Source organism: Marmota marmota, unplaced genomic scaffold (genome assembly GCF_001458135.2).
Source record: "Marmota marmota marmota unplaced genomic scaffold, marMar, whole genome shotgun sequence".
Classification (NCBI taxonomy): domain Eukaryota; kingdom Metazoa; phylum Chordata; class Mammalia; order Rodentia; family Sciuridae; genus Marmota; species Marmota marmota.
Genome location: NW_026000101.1, coordinates 1,240,459 through 1,266,297, shown reverse-complemented (window position 1 = coordinate 1,266,297; position 25,839 = coordinate 1,240,459). Strand labels below are relative to the sequence as shown.

The window sequence follows — 25,839 nt, the reverse complement described above, 5'->3', positions numbered from 1 at the left end:
CCCCCCGCCACCAATCCTCAGAAGGATCCATAAAAATTACAAAATGCTTGGGTTTTTTATGGGAATCGGTGAGGTACTGGTTCAGTTCTGGTTGATAAAACAGAGTCAGCCTGCATGGAAGAGAGAAAAGTTGACATCAGAGTTTTCCAAATATTAACACCATTTTAGAGATGAGGAAACCAGGGCCCACTAGAATAAACAAAATGCCCAAAGTTACACAATAAATGAGGGCAGAGCCAGAAGCCAAACTGGTCTGTTTTATTTACCTCAGAGCCCACTGAGTTCTTTCTATTGAAAAAGAAAACTGGCAATAATCCATAGGACAGGCAGGAAACAAATAGAAGAAAAAAGGCTGGGGGTGTGGGTCAGTGCTGCAGTGTGTGCATAGCAAGAGCAAGGCCCTGAGTTCAATCCCCAGCCAGCATTACCAAAACTACTGTCCTAAATAAACATGTGTATTAAATTGGGCGTTTATACATTAAATCCTTTTGTCCATCCTAGCCAGGCCCCATACCTGTCATTACCTCTGATTCCGTTCAATTAGTTCACTAATCTTGTCATTCTGTTCTTCTATCCGACTGCTCTTCTCAAGTAGCTCTTGCTTCAATCTTTCATTTTCCTACATTCAAAATGTATGATGTACAAGGTAAATATAAGAAAAGTGCCAGGTAAAAGGGAATCACCCTGAACAGACAGGTGACATTGATGACACATTTTGAGATGAAAAGCTAGAACCCATATCCACTCAGACATACTAATATTTAAAATAACACATCAAATTATACCCAATGTATACAAATAACTCCAATGGTTTAGATTATAAATGACTAAAAATGAAGAAAATTCTGAAATGGGGCCAAAAGCATTGTTTTCTTTTGAATCTAAGAAAGTAGAAGTCACTTGGACCAAATTAAGCCACAATGGATTCTCCAGAGTTTCCAAAACCAGTGTAGCACTTATTGCATGCTGGGGTGCAGGTTTTAGACAGCACATCTGGGGAGAGAGCATGGGCGGGACCTCCAGGAGTATTCGTTCCCAAGCACCCTCACCTGAACGATTCTCTGAATGTTGCTCATGATCATGCTTGTTTCCATTGTCACTGACAGGCTAGGAATAAGCATGGAATTGCTAGCACCATGCTTCTGTAACTCTTCAACCTAAAAATGGGATGCCAGAAAGGCCGCATCAGAATGCTAAAAATAGAGAAATATAATTTACCCAAGATCTCACAACTTTTTTTGAACATGTTTCTGAGATAACCTGTAAATGTGAACAAGTTTTTCCTGCTACCTGGATCCCAAATAAAGATAATTATCCTTCCAGGAAAAGAACTAGTATCTACCATGAATATAGGAAAATTTACCTACAGCTCTGGTTACTCCTTGTTTATACCCCACTTGTACCCCCACTTTCAACCTAACCTCAACCCTGATTTGGTCACCTTAGTCATGAGATGATCCACTTTATCAGCCACTTTGCTGACTGCCATTCGAATCTCAGTGTTATGTTGCCGGGCTTCGGTCATAAGAAATGAAGCCATGTCACCTGATCCTAAACAGACATAAAGAAGCCCAAAAGAAACTTATGGGGAGACGAGCATGTAACCAAATCATTACAACAGAGTTCTTTCAATGCAAAAAAAAAAAAAAAAAAAAATGGACTATATACAATGTACAAAAGTGCACTTTAAAAAGCAAGATTATCCTTTGGTAATATTTATATTCAGTTGTGTCCCTGAGAAGAGAGGTGAATACCATCAGAGAAGGCTTCATAGAGGAGATGATAGTTTTGACATGTGAAAAAGGGTTTCCCATATGGAGAAGGGAAATGGCTCCCAGACAAGATCTGTATCCAGGAAGCTCTTACCACTCTGGAATCACAAGTTATACTGCAGGATATATTTGCTTCCTCCTACCACTGTCTTAATACCCAGATACTTACTAGGCAAAAGACAAATAGCAGTGGGACATGATGACATATGCCTATAATTCCAGCTACTTCTTGAGGCTAAAGCAGGAGGATCACAAATAAGTTGGAGGCCAGCCTCAGCAACTTAGTGAGACCCAGTCACACAAAAAAAGGATTGGGAATATAGCTCAGGTATAGCTACAAGGTCCAATCCCCAGTACAGACAAAAAAAAAAAAAAGACAAACTGAAGAAAAGGGCAAGATACCGTCACATCTGTTTACAGTTCATTGTGCTTTATTTGTTCACACAAGACACCCACACCTGTACATACATACAAAATACCTGAAAAGTTACCCAAGTAACTGTTAGTTAACATTGGTTTCCTATAGCCAGGGGGATTTAATAATTGGAAAGAACAGTAACTTTTTACTTAATACCTTTTTGTACTGTTTGACATTTTTATAAAAGTATATTTGTGTGTGTGTGTGTGTGTGTGTGTGTACACATATATATTTTTTGTACCAGGGATTGATCCCAGGGGTGCTTAACCACTGAGCCACATCCCCAGCCCTTTTTTTATATATATTTTATTTAGAAACAAGATTTTGCTGAATTGCTTAGGACCTCACTCAGTTGCTGAGGACCTCACTAAGTTGCTGAGGTTGGCTTTGAACTTTCAATCCTCCAGTCACAGACTTTGGAGCCATGGGGATTACAGGTATGCATGACCACACCTGGCTAAAAGTATATTATTTTGATAATTTAAAAGTTACCGAAGTAGGTTTCACTTGAGTTACTGAACACCCACAAGCAGGCATCATGCTTTCTCCCAGTTTCCTCCTGTGTTTGCTCTTTTACTGTTTTCTACAAACTCTAGCCACTCTAACAGGAATTAAAAGGGCTGGTGGGAGAAAATGCAAGAAACAAAACACAGGAAGTAGGCCTGAGGGGATTTTCTGGAGATGAAGGAAATGTTTAAAAAGTGAACTGGGGGGGTCGGGGGTGGGGGGCTGGGGTTGTGGCTCTTGCCTGGCTCATGAAAGGCACTGGGTTCAATCCTCAGTACCACATAAAAATAAATAACAGTATTATGTCCATCTACAACTAAAAATGTATATATATATATATTTTTTTGTGGTGCTGGGGATTGAACCCAGGGCAGAAAAATAATAATAATAAAAAACAAAAAAAGACTGTGGTGATAGATGCACAACTCTGAAAACATCCTCAAAAAATCTTTAAATTGTACACTTAAAATAAATGAATTGCATGGTATGTAAATAACACCTCAACAAAGCTGCTAAAAAGGGAAGAAAAAAGAAAGGGTAGAAGGTTGTTGGAGTGAAAATGAAAACAGAATGCAAACAAGAAGAACATGGAGCATGGTGGGGCAGAAGATGAGACACAGGAAACAGCTCCCTACCTTGAAAGTGGGGAGCCTGGGACAGTGGTGCTGGATACAAGGGTCGAACAGGCTGCAGCTGGGAGGTGACTGCGGATGCCTGGGGATATGTGTAGGCTTGCATACCTGCATAGGGCTGAGAGAGGGCCAAGTTACTGCCACTTTATGAAACATTCATGTCTTCTTTTTTTCCTTACAATTTCCTATGATTGAATAAAGATAAGCTGGGAGGAGACTCAAACTTATTGAAGCTGGAAATGAATGCAATCAAGTTTAGACAGTGGGCAAGAATTGAAGCAGAGCTGTCTATGGAATCCAGTAGCCTCCACCCACAAATTGAGAGGTGAGTATCCTGGGTCATCACCCAGTCCTCTGTGATGATTGAAGAAAGTAGGAATTCATTCCCCACCTTCAGGCCTATCTATTGCTTAACAAATTTTAAAACTAAGCAAGCTCTTTTTAGTTTTCATTGAAGAAAAAGGAGAAGTGTTCACTGAAATTCCAAACCAAATCAGCCAACTTCCAAAGGATGCCTCTCCCCTGCTAGATTCTGATGCTCATCTGTGTGACCAAGAGCTCTCATTTTCCTCTAAACCTCAGCTGAGAGATGAAGATAATAATATGACTTCACAAGGTTGTTATGTGGACTAAATGAAGTGATACAGGTAAAGTTCCTAATAGTTGGTAAATCAAGTGCCTCAATAAACAGCAACTACCATTTTTAATGAGGACAGTTATTCTTCCTCAAAAAAGGAAATCCAGCTCATTTTCAGGGATAGCCATGACTACCCACCCATTATTTAAACAAAAAAAAAAAAAAATTTTTTTTTCCTCTGTGAGATAGTAATTCTCCATTGAAGGGAGAATGGGATTTTTCTTTTTTTCAGTTTTGATACTATCAGTGCCACCCCTCCATTAAGAATCCCAAGGAAGTAGCCCCTATGTCATAGGGAGGCTATTTTATTCAAGTGTGCTATGAAGAAAGAGTCTATATACAACCCCAGTAAACAGCAGAAGCAGACAGGCTGTTGTCCCTGTCTTTTGTGATAACAAAAGAAAATCTAATTTAAGAGATCACTTTTGGAGGCTCACTAGACATAGCGATATTTTCTGTACAGCTTCCACCCTTAGCTGTGCAGAATATTAGCGACCTGAGCACTGTGCAGAATATTAGCAACCAACTCTTTGATAGAAAAGAACACAGAGGGCATGGATACACACCCCTTGACTAGAGATGGGCGAAAAGGAGAGGAAACATACATTGCACCTTTGCCACGTGCACTGATTGAAACTTTGCTACAAGCACCAGGCCCTGTACTGGTGTTTGGCTTGCTCTTGTACTGAATCTTCACAAGAAGGTGTAGGCAGGTAATTCTTTGGCCAGTTTAGAGAAGAATAGGTTATGAAAATAACAACTTACAATTACTATAGTTTTAAAATGTCGTTACCTGAAAGGACTGGGCATTTCCAGACACAGTTGAGTGGGAATCAAGAGATGCAACTTGCATTAAGGCAGCGGAGGGTGCTTGGAGCCCAGAAACAGATGCCTGAGGGGCTAAGATGAAGCAAGACATTTTCACTGTTAGCCACTCTTATTCTTGGTACAAAGGTGGACTAGTACCTTCCAGACCCCCATGCTTCAGACTTGACTACTTCCTCACCTAATCTTCGAAAACAAACTCCACGGTGTCCCAGCAATGGGCCAGTGGAAGGAAACTGGGTGTTCTCTTGTGTTTTTGACTCAGACCTATGATCCCATCAGCTGACAGGATATACACAATAACACACGGGCAGATGTCTCAACAGCTGAGTGCACACTTCCAAAGCTGACAATGCAATGCAGCACAAGTCACAATAAGAAGGTCAAACACATCTCTGGGTCTGAAATGCCTTACCCAGGGACCAAAAGACAAGAGTTATGCTCCAGCTCGTTCAAAAACAATGCAGTCTAACTATTTAAGGAACTGTGATGATAATTTTCATGCTGACCCAATTCAAGAGCACAGAGCCTCAGAGAAGTCCCTTTCTTACCCTGTGTAGTCATCTGTGGTAACGCTGGATGAGCAGGCTGAAGAGAGGACTGCACGGATGGAGTCACCAGGGGCTGTCCAGCTCCTCGCTGAGTAGTCACATCCTGAAATGGGCACGAGGTCTGATCACTACATGTGGGTCCTTAACTGAAGACTGAGGCTGACTGTCTGCCCTAAACCTGCTTCTAGTACAGGGTTTCCAGGCAAAGAAGAGGAAGGAAAGGCAAGCAGAAAGCCAGAAGCTAGCATGTGGGTTGTGGAGAGGAAGCACTCAATTACGCAATAGAGGAAGAGCTCTTCTCCATGAAAATCATAGCAAATAATTAAATCCAGTTAATTTCCACAAACATTCTATGTTGTTGATATTTTGGTGTCTGAAGCAGCCAAACTGACAGCTCTGCAAAATGTATCATTTCTCAAAACAACAGATACCTTGACTGATCTAGTCTACAACAGAGAGTTCTACTATGAGAAACCCCCAAACAATCCAGCCTCTCCTCTTCTGCCACATAATCTTCAGAGGCCTCAAGCATCCAGTGAAAATTGTATAGAGTAGGATTCAATTGACCTTCCTTAACATACTGGTTTGGGGTAATATAATTTTACACTGTTTCCTCATTCTTTTTTTTTATAAAACCAAAACTATAAATGAAGTTATCTTACATCTTCCTGCTTCATACAAGGAATGAAAAATCGCAAAAACTACTGCAATGCTGTAGTTCATGGGCTGAAATCTCTTGGTCATTCTTTTACTTTAGAACTTCCTCTCACCCCCTGATAGCCTTCTGGAAAAGCATCCTGGTTTTAGATCATTACACCTCTAAATCAACCTAAATGCCTAATGCAGGAAAAAGGAATTAGGATAAATCAATATTGTAGAACTCTGGGTTACCTTTAAAGGCAATAATGCTTTGCTTTATTTATTTATATTATAGATATTAATAAAGATATTTACAACATTACATTAAAAAATTAGGTTGCAGGGGCTGAGGCTGTGCTCAGTGGTAGAGTACTCGCCTAGCATGTGTAAGGCGCTAGGTTTGATCCTCAGCACCACATAAAAATAAATAAAATAAAGATATTGTGTACAACTACAACTAAAAAAAAATTTTTTAAATCAGGTTGCAAAGCAATTTATAAAGAATACCTTTTTGTTAAATGTGATTTTCTTTATAATTTTAAATTATTCTACAACAAATAAGTAACACTTTAAATTTTTAATAAGAATATCATATTATTCAAATTTCATTTCCAGAAACCAAATAAACCATAAGAAAACAATATTCCTCAGAATCCTCTCTTCTTTTAAAATGTTAAACTCTAAGTAAGAGCTTGCTCAGGAAAAAACAAAATTATAAAAAATAAAGCTTATTTCATACATTTTTTTCTTGAGCATTGTCTCTTCTTCATTTTACATCAAAGAGAAAGAATCCTAGAAATCAATCTCATGTATTTCAACTTAATTAGAAAGGATGGTTTTATTCAATAAGGAGCTTCACCACTGGCAAAAGAATTAAGTTGAAATTAAGTTATTTCATATCATACATCAAATTCTAAGTAGACTAAAAATGCAAATCTAAATGTGAAAAAACAAACAGTTCTAAAAAACGTGATGTTTCTAATATCTGAAAGCCCACTAACCATGTCAGAAGCAAAAAACAAGAAGAGAAAATCGATAGATATGATCTCAAAATTCTTGAACTTCTACATAGAAAAATACACAAATACCAAATACAAAGTCAAAAGAGTTAAGAATTTGACCTTTAAGTAATAGGCAGCTCCAGTGGGAAGACCAACATTTCCCAAAAGTATCTAAACATTCAACCTACCAATATGAATTGAGCACCTGTTTTAGGTTAGGCATCCTTGGGCATCCCACTACCTAATGACTGATCTTGACAGACAACAGAGATTCTAGCAAATGAAGGCTTATTTAGCTACTTTACACTGCCCATATCTTGTGGAAGATACATGGACTTACTTCATTTCTCAGGGGAAATATTAATCAGATTTGAAACATATGTACCAATACCAATCTGTATCATTTTGCAGATAAACTCTCTTAAATATTCTGGATTAGAGGCCCAAAATGCAATCATTTCAACCAAAGGAACAAAATGGCAACATTTGTACTATTGGTTTCAATACAGCCAAGGGGACATACTTCAATTTCTGAGTCATTGGAATCCAGCTGTGGTGGAAGAATGGGCAGCATGGGTTGGCCCATTTTAGCCATCCGAGAGATCAACTTGGCCTTGACTGTATCAGGATTCTAAAAAGAAAAAGTCATACAAATCATTGTGATTAAGGTTTCTTATCTTCAGACGGCTCTATTTCTTTCTTTCAGTTTTTTTTTTTTAGTTATACATAACATTAGGATTCATTTTGACATAAATATAAAAGCATGAAATATAAATTTGCTCTAATTAAGTTTCCAGTACTTCCTTTTTCCCTCCCCTCTTCCCTCCCCCTGTTCTCCTCCCTCCACTCTATTAATATTTCTAGGAAGCTCTATTTCTTTGGCTCTTACATCAAATCCTTTAACAAGTCCCCCTCCTATATCTAATTTCCACTAGAAAATAAGAATCAAAGATGAGTACGTAAAAGCTTATAATAGTAAAAATCATTCCCTACATGTTTGTATGGACAGAATGACTTCAGAGTATTACCTCTTTTTAACCAAGTCTCCTGATCAGGCACAATTACTCTCATTTTACGATGAAAAACTAAGGCAGTGATATTAAGGGAGAGAGGCATTTTAGATGTTAGGACCCCTTCAAAAGTATGAAGCCATTCAATAAATAGATATTTGGAAAAGATTTATGGAAAACAGCAAACAGGAGCTCTTTGTTCTAAATTCAGGCTCATTTAACCCTAACTTGGCTTGACTATATACTAGACCCTGTGCTAGACGCTTCTATATCCACTAACTGGCTCAAAGTACTGCCTTTAGAATGGAGAGTATGTTCCCCTGAAGCTAAAAAAGATGGATCTCCTGGGGGAAGAAAGAAATCGTCACAGCTTTCTCTTTTACTATTTTTTAGCTATAAACATCGGACATTGTTTGTTTACAGGAATTAATAGTACTTTTAAGTGTACATTCTGTTGCTAGACATATTCAGGATTGTGTGCTCATTTTTTCTTAACCAATGGAGGTACATAATTATTTTTAAGGTATCTAAGAATATTAACTGGTAAAGGGTAAGTGTTCAAAGATGAGCCAAGTTCCACTGCTGTCTTCAGCAAGTATATGCTTGACAGTTATAAATTCAGTGAGAAACCTATTCTACAAAGACATAGGCAGGTGTTTATCAAAAATCTAACTAGGTTTAAATTCTGAAAGCAGACCCTTCAGATAAGTAAGCCTCCTGATACTTTTTCAATTTTAAAACACTTCCCACCGCTGGGTGCAATGGCACACGCCTGTAATACCAGCAACTCAGGAGATTGAGGCAGGAGGATCACAAGTTCAAAGCCAGCCTTAGCAACTTAGTGAGGCCCTATGCAATTTAGCAAGATCCTGTCTCAAAGAATAAAAAAACAAAAGGGACAGGGATATGGCTTAATGGTTAAGCACCCCTGGGTTCAATCCCCAGTACCAGAAAAACAAAACAAAACACCAAATAACAACAATAAATACTTAATAGATGATGAAGACATACATCTACTTGGCTCTGGGTGATGCCAAAGTTCAAATTGCTCCCCTTCTCTAACATAGATTCTGAGTCTCTCGGCCTTTCCTTGGTGATGAATAGCAAGTAGCTCATTTCCCCAGATGCTCTTTAATAACAATCGCACTGGTGTTTGAACTTGTAACTTTAAACACCTGTAATTAGGATTTGGGAGCTTCTGGAACCATGACCTTGACCCAGCCTCCCATAACAGTCTTTTTACTTTCTATTACACAACATGACATGGCAATAAAAGCAACAAACCACTTCGGCTTTTTCATTTCTGCAGAAGCTAAAGCCACTTCTCTAATATATAAAGGAGCAGGAAAGTTAATTTCCTGGGAGAGAATACACAGCTTGGTCCTGGCATTTTAGTACCCAAGAGAGCTGAGACAAGTCCATTGATCAAAACTCCACGTACAATCGTTTTTCCAAACTTGGTTTAGCAAAGTCTTCATTTAAATGCAAAGGATTGACATCTCCATTAATTCTGAAAAGGCAGCCATGTCCCTCTGTGTGAAGGCCCTGCTGAGTTCAGCCCAGTCCCCAACCCTCAAGTGCACATGCTGCAGGAGCTGTCTGCTCCACACTGGCTGATTCAGGCAGAATCTCCTTTAAGTCCACCCTACAGAAGGCAATAGCTGGATATTACTGGGAACATCATTGGCATCCTCATATTTCACCCATGGGAGCTTCTACCCTGCTTCTGTTTCAAACTATGCAGCCACCAAAAAGTATTTTTGAGAGCAGAGGAAGGTTTCTGAAATTGAAGACTATTCAATCCAATACTAGTTCCCTACTATTACTAGATAACGCGAGGAGAAATGGAGAAACCTGAATCACCCTGAAAGCACACTTTTTGCCTGTCTAGGATCCTAACAGGGTCAAAGAACTGCACAATTTGACTAGACCACTGCTACGTATTCAAGATGGCTAACAAGGTCTTCTCTTCATAGGTCAGGACATCCAGAGGTAAGGCAGCACCAACCACCCCAAACAGATCCTTTAGGGCAGAAATAAGCAGCTGTTTGAACTGTGCAGCATTCAGACCAACTCCATGATCTTGAAATTCCAGGCAGACTTTCATGTAGTGGTACACAGAGGGATTTTTGTAAACTATTCTTTCATATGTGGTACCCAGTGCTGGCATCTTTTTCAGTGCTGATCACTGTCCATCTGACTAACTGCCCGTCTGGCTAGCCTGATGTCCCTTCTGACTCCTGTTGGCTGCAAGGATTCCCTAAGGCTTGGTGTTCCCACATAGGAGCCAGAGCCTGGGTCCAGGAAATTCCTGGTGTGTTTACATTTTGCTGCTCCCTGACCCCGGATGGAGGTACGTAATTTAAAGTATGATACAATAAGAGAAGAGAGAAGACTAATTATATAAACCATATCCACACAATGGAGTATCGTGATCTACATAATAAAAATAAATGAGGACGCCCTCTATGATACTATATGTAAAAAGCAAGGCACATAATATATATAGTTTGCTATTTTGTGTGTGAAAGAAGGGAGGAATAAAACATACATTTCCCTTTGGAAGAATATAAAAGAAGTTAGTAATAGCAGTTACCTAGGGGTATGAGATGGAATAGGGTAGATGGGAACTGGAATAGGAGTGAGTCCTTGCAATGTGTATCTCTTATAGTGTTCCGCTAACTTTGCCGTATGAGTTACCTGTTCAAAACAAAAAAAAAAATGTAAATGTAAACATAAAAAAAGATGGTTAATTTTATCTTATGTAAATTTTGCCTCGATTCAAAAGAACAAAGTTATGTCAAGTGTGGTGGCAAAATCCTGTAATCCTAGCTACTCAGGAGGCTGAGGCAGGAGGATTGCCAAGTTCCAGGCCTGTCTAGGCAATTTAGGGAGACCCTTTCTCAAAGTAAAAAACAGACATATAAAGGGAATATATGTAGCTCAGTGGTACAGTGCCCCTGAGTTCAATCCCTAAATACTGCAAAAACAAAAATAAAAAAACAACAACAAAAATTCCACCAGAACAAAAGTACAAAAAACAGAAGAAAAAAAAAAAGCTGGAGATCATTAGTCTACCAGAAGTTACTGAAGAAATAGGTAATGAATAGCTGTGGCTAGAGAATACAATGGAATCCACAATGGACAATTTTCATGACTGTTCAAACAGCTGAGATTGGGCTGGGGTTGTGGCTCAGCGGTAGAGCACTCCCCTCACATGTGCGAGACCCTGGGTTCGATCCTCAGCACCACATAAAAATAAATAAGTGAAATAAAGGTATTGTGTCCAACTACAACTAAAAAATAAAAAAACATTTTAAAAAAACAGCTGAGATTATGATTATTTTTTTTTTCTTCTGATTCTTTGGTTTAGGCTTCAGATTTTATGAGATCACTGTTTACACATACTGTAACAACTATTTGCTTAATAATTTCTGCTTTGGGCTGAATATAAACTAGGGTTTGAGAGAACTGAAGCATCGACTTCACTCCATGTACCTATTTTTCCCCAATGTCCTAGGTGAAGGCCGAAGGGCTTTAGGATTTGAAGTGCTTCAGCCACCATGTGTCCACTTGTAGCACACTCAGAAGCCCCCCAACCAGGCAGGGCAGAGCATACTACCCTACGTGCCCTTCCTGAGGGCATTTGAATCCACACTTTACTAAAATAGGGTGCTGGTCCTCTCAAATACACAAAGGCCAGGCACCTACTTAAAGACAACAGATCTGTGATGAGTCCCAAATTACTCTGAGAGAATTAAAATATGAAGATATAGTCACAGCAACTTCAGAGACTAAGGCAGGAGGATCACGAGTGACATGTTTATTGACCTGTTACAGTATGCTATACACATATTAAATTTCCCTAAGCATTATTTTATTTAAAAATCATAAAAATCTCCAAGATTGGCAGTATCTTCATTTTACAGAGAAGGAAATAAACCTGAAGTTTAGAGAAGCTAAGTTGCTTAAGGTAACAGAAAGTAAGTAGCAGAGAAAGCCTACCATTAACCACTAATATATTCCTCTTTGAATAATGGTATTTTTTATTGCTCCAAATTTCTTTATTTTAAACTCATTGAAAGAAATACAATTATCTTTTAAAAATAGAGTAATCTCACAATTGAAAGCCAAGAACAAAAAAAACAATTTAGTAACTTTTTTCTGAGAGGCAGATCTAATTAGCTGTAGAATGGACTTTCCCTTTCCTAACTTTTGTCAAACAAAAAATTGTTTTTCCTATTTCTAAGGCATCAAAAAGCACTCTGAATGCTGAACAAGTTATTCAGGTACAAAGTTTCAGGCCTCTAACAGGAATTAAGAAACATCAAAGACTGCTACAAATTTCTTTCTTTTAATGTCAAATTGTACATATTTCTACTTTTTATATAAATCTGAGAATGTCACACTCATGAACCAAATTTCAAAAATCTGGTCCTATTTGAGTGAAATCTTACTACTTCTTAGTAAGAATGTCCTAAGCATTTGAGTTGGCATCCCAGCGACTGAAAGGGACCAGACATATGAAGAGCTGATCTGTTCAAATGCTGCCAATACCATTCAAAAAGCACCCATCCCAGGAGACTTGGATCAGCCGGAAATTTATATACAGCTTAATTCCTAAACCACAGACCTGCCCACAAAGCAGATCAAATCCTAATGGTTCATAAGTAACACAGAGAAAAGTCGCTTTTTAATTCCCAAAGCTCTAAACTTAGTCATTCCCATAGATCATTTTACATTGATAAATCTATCAAACTAAAAACTTTCATTTTTTAACCACTTCAGTAAGATAGACAAGAGAATTGTTAGCATTTTCATTCTATGCATAATTGCTTACCTGTGTTAAAGTTTTGATTCACACAGGTAATAGGAAAGCTTGAATCATTTTTTTTTTAGAAGTTAATGATGGTATTTCCAAAATTGAAGTGTACTTTAACCAATGGCCCCTCCCCCAATCTAATGTCATTCTCCTAATAATAATCATAGCTATCATTCTTAAAGATATGTTTCACATAGGTTCTGAGCTCAGAGCTTTACAAATATCTGTAGTCCTCAAAAGAACTGTACAAGGAGGCTACGAAAATTATTCCCATTTTCATAATAAAGAAGCTCAGGATGAAAGGATTTAAATATTTTTTAAGATCCCATGCTTATAAGAATCAATATTTTTTCTTTTTCCCCCACATTTTTATTGATGCATTATAGTTATACATAATAAATATGTATAGTGTGGGATTTGTTGTTATATATTCATACATGCACACAATATAACAATATAATTTGACCAACATCATCAATACCTAGAATTTTCCCTTCCATCCCTCCTCACCTCCCATCTTCTGGTCCCTTTCCTCTATTATACTGATCTCCCTTCAATTTTTATGATTCCCTACTACCACCTTTCTTTTCCTTTCCCTCTTTAGCTTCCACATATGGGAAAAAACATATGACTCTTGACCTTCTGAATTTGGCTTATTTCACTTAAAACAATGGTTCTATCCATTCTCCTGCAAATAACATAATTTCATTTTTCTTTATAGATGAATAAAACTCTATTGTGTGTGTGTGTGTGTATTTCTTTACTTTAAATTCACTGAAAGAAATAAAATTGTATTTAAAAAATAGGGATATAGATAGATACACACACACACACACACACACACATATCTTTCTCCATCCATTCATTTGTTGATGGACAGATAGGCTAATTCCATAGTTTGACTATTATGAATTGTTCTGCTATAAACATGGGTATGCATGTATCATTATAGTATGATGACTTTAATTCTTTAGGATACATACTGAGGAGTGGTATAGATGGGTCATATGGTGGTTCCATATCTAGTCTTTTGAGGAACCTCCACACTGGTTGCACTAATTTGTAATCCCATCAATAGTGTGAAAGTGAAGAACCAAGATTTTAACTCTGTCTATGCAAAATCCCAAGCTAACTTACACTGACTTCCAAATAGGAGGAAATGAATAAAATAACCAATTTCAAACCAAAATCAAGGATTCACAACACTTTTTTCCCCTCTAACCTAGAAAACCCTAGGCACATGAAAAATGACAGTATTTTATAAGTCTACAGGTCATGATATTCTATTATGTGAATATGGTTTATATCACTAGTCCTCTCTCCTCTCTTAATGTATCAAACTTTTTTTAATATGTACCTCCATTAGTTCAGAAAAAATGAGCACACAATCCTGAATATGTCTATCAATAGAGTATACACATAAAAGTACTATTGGTTCCTGTAAACAAATTAATGTCTGATGTTTATAGCTAAAAAATAATAAAAGAGAAGGTTATGACTATTTCTTTCTTCTCCCAGGAGATCATCTTGTGTACCTTCAGGGGTATGAACTCTCTATTCTGAAGACAGTGCTTTGGATCAGTTAGTACAAACAAAGGCTTCTATCACAGGGTCTATGTATAATCAATGCCAAGTCAGAGTTAAATGGGCCTGACTCAGCACTGACATCCTAGAAATATGAAACCTCTACATGTGGGGGTTGAGGAAGATAAACTCTTTTACTTACTGTATTTATTGTAAGCTGTTCACTGAGGGAGTTAGATTTGGTACGAAAAGCTGGCTCCCTGAAAGCAAAGAAAACATATGCTAAGATAAAACAAAATCTATAATCACAAACCCAGATTATACTGGACAATCAAATTGTTTTTGAAAATGTTTGCCAACCTAACAGCTATAAAACAGAATTTTAAGCCAAGTATAATGGCACATGCCTATAATCCCAGTAACTCGTGGGGGGGCGGGGGTGGGTGGGTGTTGAGACAGGGGGATCACAAGTTCAAGACCAGCCTGGGGAACTCAGTGAGATTCTGTCTCAAAAATAAAAAACGCTGGTGATGTAGCTCAGTAGTAGAATGCCCCTGGGTTTAATCACCAATATTGAAAACAACCCAGAATTGTAGCTCTTCTTTAGTTTGCATCATCTTTGAATGCTAGTGAAGATGAACAACTTCCCATTCAAATATTTATTATTTACATTTTTTCCCATGAGTATATGTTTTGTATTTATACTCCTTGCTCAATTTTCCTTCCAGGGTTTTGCAGGTACCATTATCTATGTGATTTAGTACTTCTACACTAAAGGGTACATATTCTCCATTCTGAAGACAGAAAATATATATATGTACACGGTATGTATTATATATATATTGTATTCTATGACTATTAATACTTTGTCAGGAAATCTAATGCAAACTCTTTCCCTGTTTCCCTGATCCCATTTGTCCAATTATTTTATAGTATTATAGTTTTTAACTATGTCCCTGTATCTGAACTCCTCTAGGAATCATTTTTATGAACACTAAAAGAGCTTGATTCAACCCTAGTGTCTTACGCTGATTTGAAAGGCACCGATGTGGGTGGTGACGCAACAGGATCAGCAGAAAGGTCGTCAGCACCAGGTATGGGAGAAGGAGCCGCAGAATCCCGGGAACTAACACTGTGCCCATCAGAGCCAGAATCTCTGGCAAACTTCACCTAGGAAAGAACCAGCAAAGATGGAACAGGCTGCAGATCTTTTCCCCTCCACACACCTCTCATTTTTCTTATTCCTCAACACACAAGCCATCACCTGTTCATTATAGGCAAATCAGAAAATTTAGAAAAAAAGAAAAAGATAAAGTCACATTATCAACATATGTATATATTTACATTAGTATGCACATATATATATCATATATGCATTTATATGTTCAGTACAAGAAGCAAGTTACAGAGGAATGTGGATGGTCACATACATGAGATTAGACCTCCCATACTCCTCTGTAACTTGCTTCTTGAATTTAACAATATATTTTGGCTGTTTTTTTTAAAAAGTCCCATAAAAAGTCTATTCTATGAAAAAAGCAAAAAACAACCCTACAATATAACCAATCTTTTAATGACACTTAGGTGGTTTCCAGTTTTTTATTATTACAACCATGTGTTAGAATAAGGAAAATATATATATATATATATATATATATATATATATATATATATACTCACTCATGTAAATATGTAAATATATACATATATTGATAGGATAAATTTGTAGCCATTGAATCACTAAGTCAAAAGGTATGTACATAGGACAGGAACCATTATTTTATGGACAAAGAAGCTTAGTGTGGAAAAGTCATTTACTCAAAGTCACACCTCTCTAGACTTTGGATAGAGGGCCAGAAGAACATAAACCTTAGTCTTTAGATTCCAGAGCTATTGTTCTTTTTTTTTTCTTTATTTTGTTTATTTATTTTTATGTGGTGCTGAGATTGAACCCAGTGCCTTACACATACTAAGTGAGCATTCTACCACTGAGGCACAACCCCAGTCCTCAACTTGCTTTTTTTAAAATATTTTTTTAGATGTAGATGAATACACAGTATCTTTATTTATTTTTATGTGGTGCTGACGATCGAACCCAGTGCAGAGCTATTGTTCTTTGCATCTATTTCATTCTACTTTTTAAAAGAAATATGTTTCTTCAAAACCTTTAAACATATTCATTTAGTTATTCATTTTATTTAATAGAGAGCTTGTCAAACACAATACAGAACAGTTTAACTCACCCGCTTAAGCTCCACTTCAAACACCAGGATTGAGTCCATGGACTGAGTCCAGCCTATTACTCCTTCAGAACCAGCAGCACAGGCTGGAGGGATGAAAAGCAATCTCCTTCCTCCTTTTCTCATTCCCAGCATTCCATCCTCCCAGCCCTTTAGGAATAAAAGATGGGGAAAAGCTCATCAGACAAGAAACTCCTTATAAAAGACAAAGTGAAGTACAGGAGCATCAGATTTCACTTATCCACTTTCAGGTTTAGGCTATGCTTCTAGAGGTCACGTTCAACTATCCTCCATGTTGGTTATAAAAATATCTAGAATATAGCTTCTAAAATTATTAGTGAAAGCTGGCATATCTGGAGTTGGGTGAAATACACTTATCTTAGAAGCTAAGAGAAAAATGGGAAGAATTAAATAGCAATAAGTGAGAAACAAAGGTTATTACTTATATATAAAAGTATGTTTTTCTAGGTATTGTGATTGTTTTACATGCATTATTTTATTTATTCTCCCAAGTCTCATAAAATTGATAGCTTTATCCCCATCTTACATGTAAGAAACATGAGGGGTTTTTTTAGGTTAAGTAACTAACACAAGATCATTCAGTAAATAAGCTGCTGAGCTGTATGATTCAACATGAGATCTGTATCACTTCCAGGATCATGTCATAACTACTACAGGAAAAAAATCTCCAAAGAACTCTGGGAAAAGTGGTCATCAACGAAGCAATGGAGAAAAACATTTTGCCACATGGATGAGTGAGTACAGCAAACTGTATCACCATAAAATATTTGTAAATCAGTCTTTATTTTATAAAACACCTGCATAGTTGTTAAAGAAAATTCACAGCTTGAACCCAGGTCTGAGATTCCAATCCTAGAGCTCCTTCTGCTATGTGGTGCTTGCAAAGCAAACCAGACAGATGAGAATCAACCCATTACCACACACTTCTAGAAGAAATAGTTTCACCTTTCCCTGTTAGGCTATAGGAAGGATGTAATAATTTTCTCAGAGTCACAGGATGAGAAAGAAAGGGTAGGAGTTACAGAAAACAAATGTATCCATTTTCAATATAGAGTCTCAGAGGTAAAAATCTCCAGGATGCAGATCACATAACAACTTTGTGCCTGCCTGCTATTCAACCAAGTGTTTTCATACCCTCAAAAGATATATCCAGATCAGAATGCCACAAAATTTATTATGAATTCCAAAATATAGTTAGGCCTTTACCTTGATGACTTTTCCTGATCCTAATTTCAGGCGAAGCAACTTATCTTTGTTAGAAGTAGAGTCAAAAACCTGCAATTTAATTACAGCAAATAAGGTCAGCTAATTTAAAAAAATAATAACAATCATTAAGACATTCAACTACCATATCAGTACTTTCTGAATAGGGAATGTCAAATAAAACCGGAATATTTTCAGATTCTTATAGAATCTGAAAAGATGGGACCACATAATGGCTAAAGGGCATTATCATAATCAGTATCTCAATGATAATGATATCCCAGATTAGGAAAAAAAATACATTTCTATCACCATGTATTTAAGCATCTTTCATCCATAAAGCATTTTCAAATAAATTATCTCATTTGATGTTGATGCCAATCCTGCTGGGTAAATAGAATAAGTAGCTCGTGAGCCTCCATTCACAAAAGAAAAAAGGAATTAAGAGCTTCAATAATTTGAGGTCAAATTAGGATAAAACTGGAACTTGTGTTCATATTTTTAAAGTAATAAAGTGATGATCCAAAGATCTTTGTTATATCACATTGCTTTTGATGGCTTCACAATATTAAAATACAAGCCCAACATATTTACTCTATCTGCTGTAAGAAAAACTATGAGGAGGGTCTAAAAAGTAAGACCCAATCCCATAAGAACACATTCAACTTAAAACTTGTGTGGGAGGACAAGACACACATGAACAACTGGCAAAAATAATACTTGAGAAACTGGTTTGTACTGACCTGTGTAGAAGAAAGTGGCACTGAGCAGATTTTACACATCATTTCATGAATGTGCCCCCAAAGCAGCTATAGTGACTAAAGCAGGGCTCCTGAAAGATTTCTTTTTGTGGAAGGTATTAGCAATTCACAGTACTAATACCTTCCACATGAATAGCTCTCATACTACCTAAGTTACTAAAGAATTTGCAGGGTACATTCTCTTACCTGGCCCAGCACATGATTCTGAAAGAGCCAGCCAGTATAAGCCACTTCCAAAGAATCTCCAACTTCCACAGCAGGGCCCTCTGCCACAATGAGGTCCTGAGTGAGCACTGCATCCAAGGAAGAGGTGCTATTGCACTTGGCAATGCCCACCTTCAAGACAAAAATCATAGCAGCATGAGTTTGGTTTAAACTCAATAAAGTATTCATTTAAATCATTATTGCCAATTCTCTTTCCAAGCAGCTGCATCCACTAGCATGTTTAGAAGTAAGCCATTCCAAAGTCAGTAATCTTGCCAGAAATCAAAATGCCTAAGAATATGGCATTCCAAAGTCAGTAATCTCTTCAAATATCAAAGTGCCTAAGCAATTACCTTACAAATCCAGGTACTGTCAGTTCTTAACTCTGCTGTGGCAAAATAACTTAATCCCCATGTACCCAAAGTACCCTTTGTAGAATAAAGAAAAAAAGCTTTGCCTACTTATAGGATGGTTATGAAAATGAAATGAGTTACAAGTAGGGTACTTGGCAGCACACCCGGAAAATGACAGTAAGTACTCTATAAACATTAGTTGTGATTACTATACTGATTTACTATGTCAGCATTAGGAACCTATGAAAGAAAGGGGAGTTTCTAAATAATTTCAAAAGGCACTTCTAAAGACAAAACAAAGTTGTATTCCCAGAACTCAAATCATCACCACTTACAGGCTTGGCTGTATTATCTTAGCATAAATCTTAAATAAAGAAGTCAGACACATCTTCGTGAATAATTATTCTATAGTCAATGTTTTAATATATCACACATTATAAACTTGCTACTCATTTTCTTTTAAAAAGTTTCATTATTGCAATCAGACAAATGCTAACTAAAATGATAGGATATCATCCTCTATCAAGTGACTAAGACAAAAAAGAAAAAAGATCATTCTAAATGCTACTGAAGACATAAAGAACTGGGATGGATGTGAAATAGTACAATCTTTCTGAGAAACACTGTGTCAGAGTGTGTTCAGAATTTGAAAATAATTTGTCGTTTTGACCCAATAATTCACTTCTGGAAATATGGAGGGAAAAAGAGGATACAGACTTATATTTTAGAAATGTTCACAATACATTATAGATTTATTTCAGAGGCTAAAAACAATCTAACTTCCTAAAAGCAAGGAAATGGTGAAGTAAATTCAGAAGCATCTAGTATGTACTAAACGTCTGTGTCCTCCCAAAATTCATTTGTTGAAATCCTAACCCCCAATGTAACAGTATTAGGAGATGGGACCTTCAGAAGGTGATTAAGTCATGAAATTAGAGCCCTTATAAATGGGTTAAGAGCCATTATGAAAGAGAGTCCAGAGCCAAATGGGGTGGCACACACCTGTAATCCCAAAGACTGAGGCAGGAGGATCACAAGTATGAGGCTAGGCTCAGCAACTTAATGAGACCCTGTCTCAAAATAAAAAGGGCTGAGGATATAGCTCAATGGTAGAATGCCCCAGAGTTCAATCCCCAAACTCTAGTACCTCCAAAAAAAGAAAAAGAAAGAAAGAAATAAGAGGAAAAAAATGGGCGAGAGACTCCAAAAAACTCCCCTTTTTACAGCAAATTGCAACTCAGAAAAGGGCCCACCAGAACCCAACAATATTGAGACCCTGATCTTGTACTTCCAGCCTCCATAGTCATTAGAAATAATTTTCTTCTGTTCATAAAGCCATCCAGTCTATGGTACTTTGTTATAGTAGCCCAAATTGCCTAAGACAGTATCTTGATTCAGAAGGAGGAGGCAGATCACCGCAGCCTCTGTAACAAGAGCATTAATCCCATTCATGACTACAGAGCTCTCATAACCTAGTCACCTCCCAAAGATCCCACTTCCTAAAGGCCCTGCCTCCTAAATACCATCACTTTGGTGGTTAAGTTTCAATATATGTTTTCTGGAGGGACGGACACATTTAAACCATATGCAGACAATATCCATATTTTGCAGTTTCAATAATGTTTCTAAACAATTTTTTCATGAGGTGGGAAATGATACTTTACATACTGCTAAATAAAATAAGCAAAATATGGAACTCTTAAAGAAGTACATCTACTATGTATATTAGGCATATATAAAGAGGAAACGACATAATGTTAATAGTAGTTACTTACGGTAGTGAGATTATGAATGATTTTTTTAAATGCTTTTCTACATTTTCTATGATGAATATGCAATAACAAAACATTGTTTAAGATTTGTATTTATTCCTTAAGATAATTTATGTAGCAAAAATGTTTTAATTAAGTAAGCTTACATATTTAGCCTTTTTTTTATCTTAAAAAGACTCATCAGGCAATTTCAGTAAGTATTGCTATGATTTTCCTAAAATACAATAAGCTGAAGTGACAATTTTAGTGGGTTTCTTATGCTTGTCACTAGCAAGACAGCAGTTATAGGTTTACATATGTGAACCTAGAATTAAGGCAGACCCCAAACTAACACTCTGGCTTTGCACAGGAAAGAGTAATATAATATCACCTGTTTATTGAACTCCACAGCAGCCTTTTCCGACTCAAACATGATGGACCAGTTTTGTCGCTGGTCATCATAAAAGGTGCTATAGTTATTGGGGCGAACCTGGGAAATGAGAAATATTAAGATAATTCAACCACAAGCTGCATGGTAGGAAAGTCTGACTGCATAAACTCATAGAGAAGGATTCAACTTAGATAAACCCAAAGGGAGGAATCAGGGACCTTTCTTCTTCCTTCCCACCCTCCATCCACCATTCCTCAGCCCCCATTCCAGAAGGAAGACAAGAGACCTTTCTGAAAGGCTCTGTTACGGATGTTCAGGGCTAAAGCAGTGGATCTAATTTCTACCAGGTACCCACACTCATCCTTCCTGCAAACCTATCCCAAAGGAGCTAAGGATTCCAGTATGGGGGATGTCTTACCATTAGCTCAAAGTTCAGATGAATTCTAGCAACAGTAACTGGTTGTTGCTGACTGATATAAAGAAGAATCTTATACTGTATTTAAGCAAAATGGGCAGAAAAAAGAAAACAGAAGTTAACAAGCAATATAAAACATAATATATAATACATAATGCTATGTAAGACATAGGGTTATGCCTTATATACCTACAAAACTCAAAACTCTGTTCATCTCTTAAAGGTTTAGATTTTAAATTATATCTTCTCATTAGTCAGTTTATATCTTCTCATTTTGGCCTTACTCTTTAACTATAATAAAGAATCTTTGTTGGTATTTTCATTCATACAAGGAATGACTAAGAGGTAAGTGACTGATTGCTTAAAACATAATAGTAAATTGTACAAATCTTAAATGTACAACTCAATGAATTTTTACACATATATATGCCCATGTGATGACCAATTGGATTGGGGTGGGGGAGAAAATATTTCCAATATCCTAGAAGTGCCATTATGACACTTCCTCTTAATAATCCCTACCCTGAAGTAACCACTACTCTGACTTCTATCACTGATTAATTTTGCTATTCTTAAACACATATGAATGGGATTCTAGAGTGTACTCTTGTCTTGCTGCTTCTGCTCACAAGTTAAGATTAAGCCTTGTTACTTCTTGTACCAGACCTTGGCTCTCTTTTATTGTCATGTAGCATTCTCTTTTATGAATATACCATAATATATTCATCCTTTCTCCTGTTTCATTTTAAGTCGCTTCCAGTCAGAAGCTTCTGTGAAGAGTGCTTCTGTGAACATTCCCCATGTCATCTGGAGTGCTCAGACATTCATTTCTTTCAACCTACACAGCTTCCTTTAATGTTTCTTATAATACAAATCTGTGGACAACAAATTCACTTAGCTTTTGTTGGAAAACTTGTCTTTTTTTTTAAAGGGTATTTTTTTGGATACAGATTTCTACATAGGGGTTGGGGGTATAGTTCATGGGTAGAGTATGCATTTAGCATGTACGAGGCCCTGGGCTCAATCCCCAGCATTAAAAAACAATAATAATTTAATGCACAATAAAATACTACTTTGCACCTACTAGAATGGCAAAAATAAAAAATAAATAACAAGATATTGGCAAGGATGTAGAGAAACTATAACTCTCCACTGCATGCAGGAATGACTTTGAGAAGTTCCAGACTTTAGTCAAGGAAGTAATTGCAAATGTGGTGCAAATAGTAAGAATTAAAGTATAGCCTGACAATGTGACTGAGTTGCTATAATCTCATGATAAAACTTTTAACAGATGAGAACTGTTTCCTATGAATGAGCAAAGGAAGAGGCTTCTGCTGGGCGCAGTGGCACCGGCCTGTAAACCCAGCAGCTCAGGAGTCTGAGGCAGGAGGATCACAAGTTTAAAACCAGCCTCAGCAAAAACGAGGTGCTAAGCAATTCAGTGAGACCCTATCTAAATAAAACACAAAAAAGGGCTGGGGATGTGGCTCATTGGCCGAGTGCCCCATGTTCAATCCTAGGTACCAAAAAAAAAAGAAAAAGAAAGAGGCTTCTTTAGATGGACTCTACCCTTGTTCAAATGAAAACAAAGGATTTAGATTATATAACCTTAGCTGATAAGACAGCAGCCAGGTTTGAGAAGACTAACCTCAATTTTTAAAGAAGTTCTGTGGATAAAATATTATCAGACAGCTTTGCAATTTACAGAATTCTTTCATAAAAGAAAGCTTCACTGTCCTATTTTAAGAAATTGCCATAACCATCACAACTTTCAACAGCTGCCACCCTGACCAGTCAGCAGTCAACAACACTGAGGGAAAATTCTCCACCAGCAAAAAAATTACGACTTGCTAAAGGCTCAGAAGATCATTAGCTATTTTAGTATTTTTAGTTAAGGTATGAACATTTTCTAGACATAATGTTATTGCATACTTAATAGATTACAGTATAGTGTGAGCATAACCTTAATAAGAATTGAACAAACAACAGCAACAACAACAACAGAAAACCCTCATGTGACTCACTTTATTGAGTCATTTGCTCTATTGTAGTGCTCTGGAACCAAACCTTCAAACCCTCAATATCTCTGAAATATGTTTATATACCCAAAAGAACTGAAAATAGGAACTCAAACATGTACTTGTGTGTCAATATTCATTGCCCCATTATTCACAATAGCCAAAGACAGAGATAATCCAGTGTTCCTCAACTGATACATTATTCAGCCATGAAAAGGAATGATGTACTGACACATACTGCAATGTGGATGAACCTTGAGGATATTGTGCTAAATGAAAGAAGTCAATCACAAAAGAACAAATATTGTATGATTCCACTTACATAAGGTATAAGGCAAATTCATAGAAATAGGATGTAGATCAGAAATTATGGAGGAATGAGGGAAATGGAAATAGAGTTATTGCTTAATGGTTTAAGTTTCTGTTGGGGATTAGGAAAAATTGGAAAGAGATAGTGGTGATGGTTGCTCAATATTGTGAGTAGAATTAATGCCACTGAATTATGTACTTAATATAGTTAAATAGCAAATTCTATTTTATATGCATATAGATAGATATAGATACATTAACATACAAATACAGTTGGCTCTCAGTATCTGTCGGTTCTATATCCATGGATTTAACAGAATGTAGATTAAAAATATTTGCTGAAAAAATTTTGTCCACACTGAACACGTACAGACTTTTAAAATCATATTATCTAAACAATATAATAACTATTTATTTTGCATTTACATTATATTAGGTGTTGTAAATAAGCTAGTGATGGTTTAAAGTATGTATACTATAGGAGAATATTCACAGGTTAAATCCAAATACAGTCCTAGGACAATAGGGAATTTGATCATGCAGATTTTGGTATCTGCAGGGGGCGGTCCTAGAACAAATCCCCCATGGATACCAAGGAATGAGATACAGAGAGAGATAAAGAGAGAGAGAGAGAGAGAGAGAGAGAGAGAGCGCGCAGAGTTTATTTCCTACAAAACTACAAGACTCAAAAGTTTCCCTCTATATTTCTGGTTCAGCCCCTGGACTTCTACACCATCCCAGTACTTAGCAAATGTCCCATGAAAGAAAAACACAATCTGGTGTTTGGAAATCCTCTAATTTTTCCAATTTCTCTTTTCTCCATGCCTACTACCTAATCTACACCTAAAACTTGCAAAAATCTCAAGGCAAAGAAACAGAGTTATCTCATTGGCTCTTCCTTTTCTGAAATTTTAGTTCATCTAGGCTTCAACATTTTCATAGTACTCCAATGAATTCTGAAGTACAATTTTTGCAATTCATGTACTTCTTTGTACTTGTTGCAGAGATCCGCTATATCCTATCTGGTGGTAAGGTATAGTGAAGTCCCACTACATTTTTGAAATCCAAATGGCACCTCCTAATGAATTGACAGATCTAGATAATAATCATTGATGGCTGGTAATATAACAAAATGAGAAATGATCATTATTTCCTCCTGATGGGAGTATAAACTATTTAAGGGATACAGCAACCAATTGCAATGTATAACCTTATTAGATCCAGATTCAACAAATTATTTTTTTAAAAAAGCAGAGAGAGGAAATTTGTACACTAACTAGCAGGGAATGAGACTGAGAAATTATTGTCTGCTTTTTTTTTTAAGGCATGATAATGGCATAATAGTTTTATTTTTAAATAGCTCATCTTTCAGTGATATATACTAAAGTATTTGTAGCTAAAATTGTTTGTTGATATTTGTTCAAAATAATCTGAGTGGGAAAAAGAGGAGAGCATGTGGTTATAGATAAACAAAAAAGACTAATAACTATTAATAATAATTACCTTGGAGTTCAATATCCAAGATCTACTTTTTTAATGAGTTTCAAGTTTTGCACAATTAAGTTTTTTGTTTGTTTGTAAGACAATGTTATCCATTACATTAGTGACCCTGGACAAGTAATTTTATCTCCTTGCCTGAAAGTCTCTGAGGAACATGGAGTCCATGTTCTCTGGACCTCTGAAATTCTATAATTTCCTATATTTATCTCAACAATGTTCAAAATCTTCTGGAGTAGTTTTTATAGATAGATTCAACCCATACAAAAAAATGAGTCTCAGGGCTTGTAGCTACTTCTGCTTTTTGACCCAAACTACTATTATACTGTGAGCAACTG

At 36.7% G+C, this 25,839-nt stretch overlaps 1 protein-coding gene, 1 long non-coding RNA gene and 2 pseudogenes across 3 annotated transcripts in view; all 4 read right to left on the bottom strand.

Annotated features, from left to right (window-relative positions):
• Fkbp15 (FKBP prolyl isomerase family member 15) overlaps positions 1-25,839 on the bottom strand; it is a 56,323-nt gene that overhangs the window by 20,401 nt on the left and 10,083 nt on the right. For both annotated transcript variants that reach the window (XM_048783175.1, XM_015492186.2), the window contains exons 5-18: positions 21,681-21,755; positions 21,263-21,361; positions 18,750-18,899; positions 17,806-17,874; positions 16,582-16,728; positions 15,366-15,508; positions 14,541-14,598; positions 7,506-7,613; positions 5,343-5,445; positions 4,760-4,866; positions 3,333-3,447; positions 1,442-1,551; positions 1,050-1,157; positions 525-619 (exon numbers count right to left, since the gene is read on the bottom strand). In XM_048783175.1, the coding sequence (XP_048639132.1) occupies positions 525-619; positions 1,050-1,157; positions 1,442-1,551; positions 3,333-3,447; positions 4,760-4,866; positions 5,343-5,445; positions 7,506-7,613; positions 14,541-14,598; positions 15,366-15,508; positions 16,582-16,728; positions 17,806-17,874; positions 18,750-18,899; positions 21,263-21,361; positions 21,681-21,755 (1,487 nt within the window). The remainder of the gene's footprint in view (positions 1-524; positions 620-1,049; positions 1,158-1,441; positions 1,552-3,332; positions 3,448-4,759; positions 4,867-5,342; positions 5,446-7,505; positions 7,614-14,540; positions 14,599-15,365; positions 15,509-16,581; positions 16,729-17,805; positions 17,875-18,749; positions 18,900-21,262; positions 21,362-21,680; positions 21,756-25,839) is intronic.
• LOC125610661 lies at positions 9,174-9,688 on the bottom strand (annotated as a pseudogene).
• On the bottom strand, positions 9,287-10,484 carry LOC125610662 (annotated as a pseudogene).
• LOC125610663 lies at positions 11,798-13,447 on the bottom strand. The gene is made up of 2 exons (XR_007340659.1): positions 12,514-13,447; positions 11,798-12,231 (listed from the first exon to the last, which is right to left on the bottom strand). It is a non-coding gene; the product is annotated as an uncharacterized LOC125610663 (long non-coding RNA).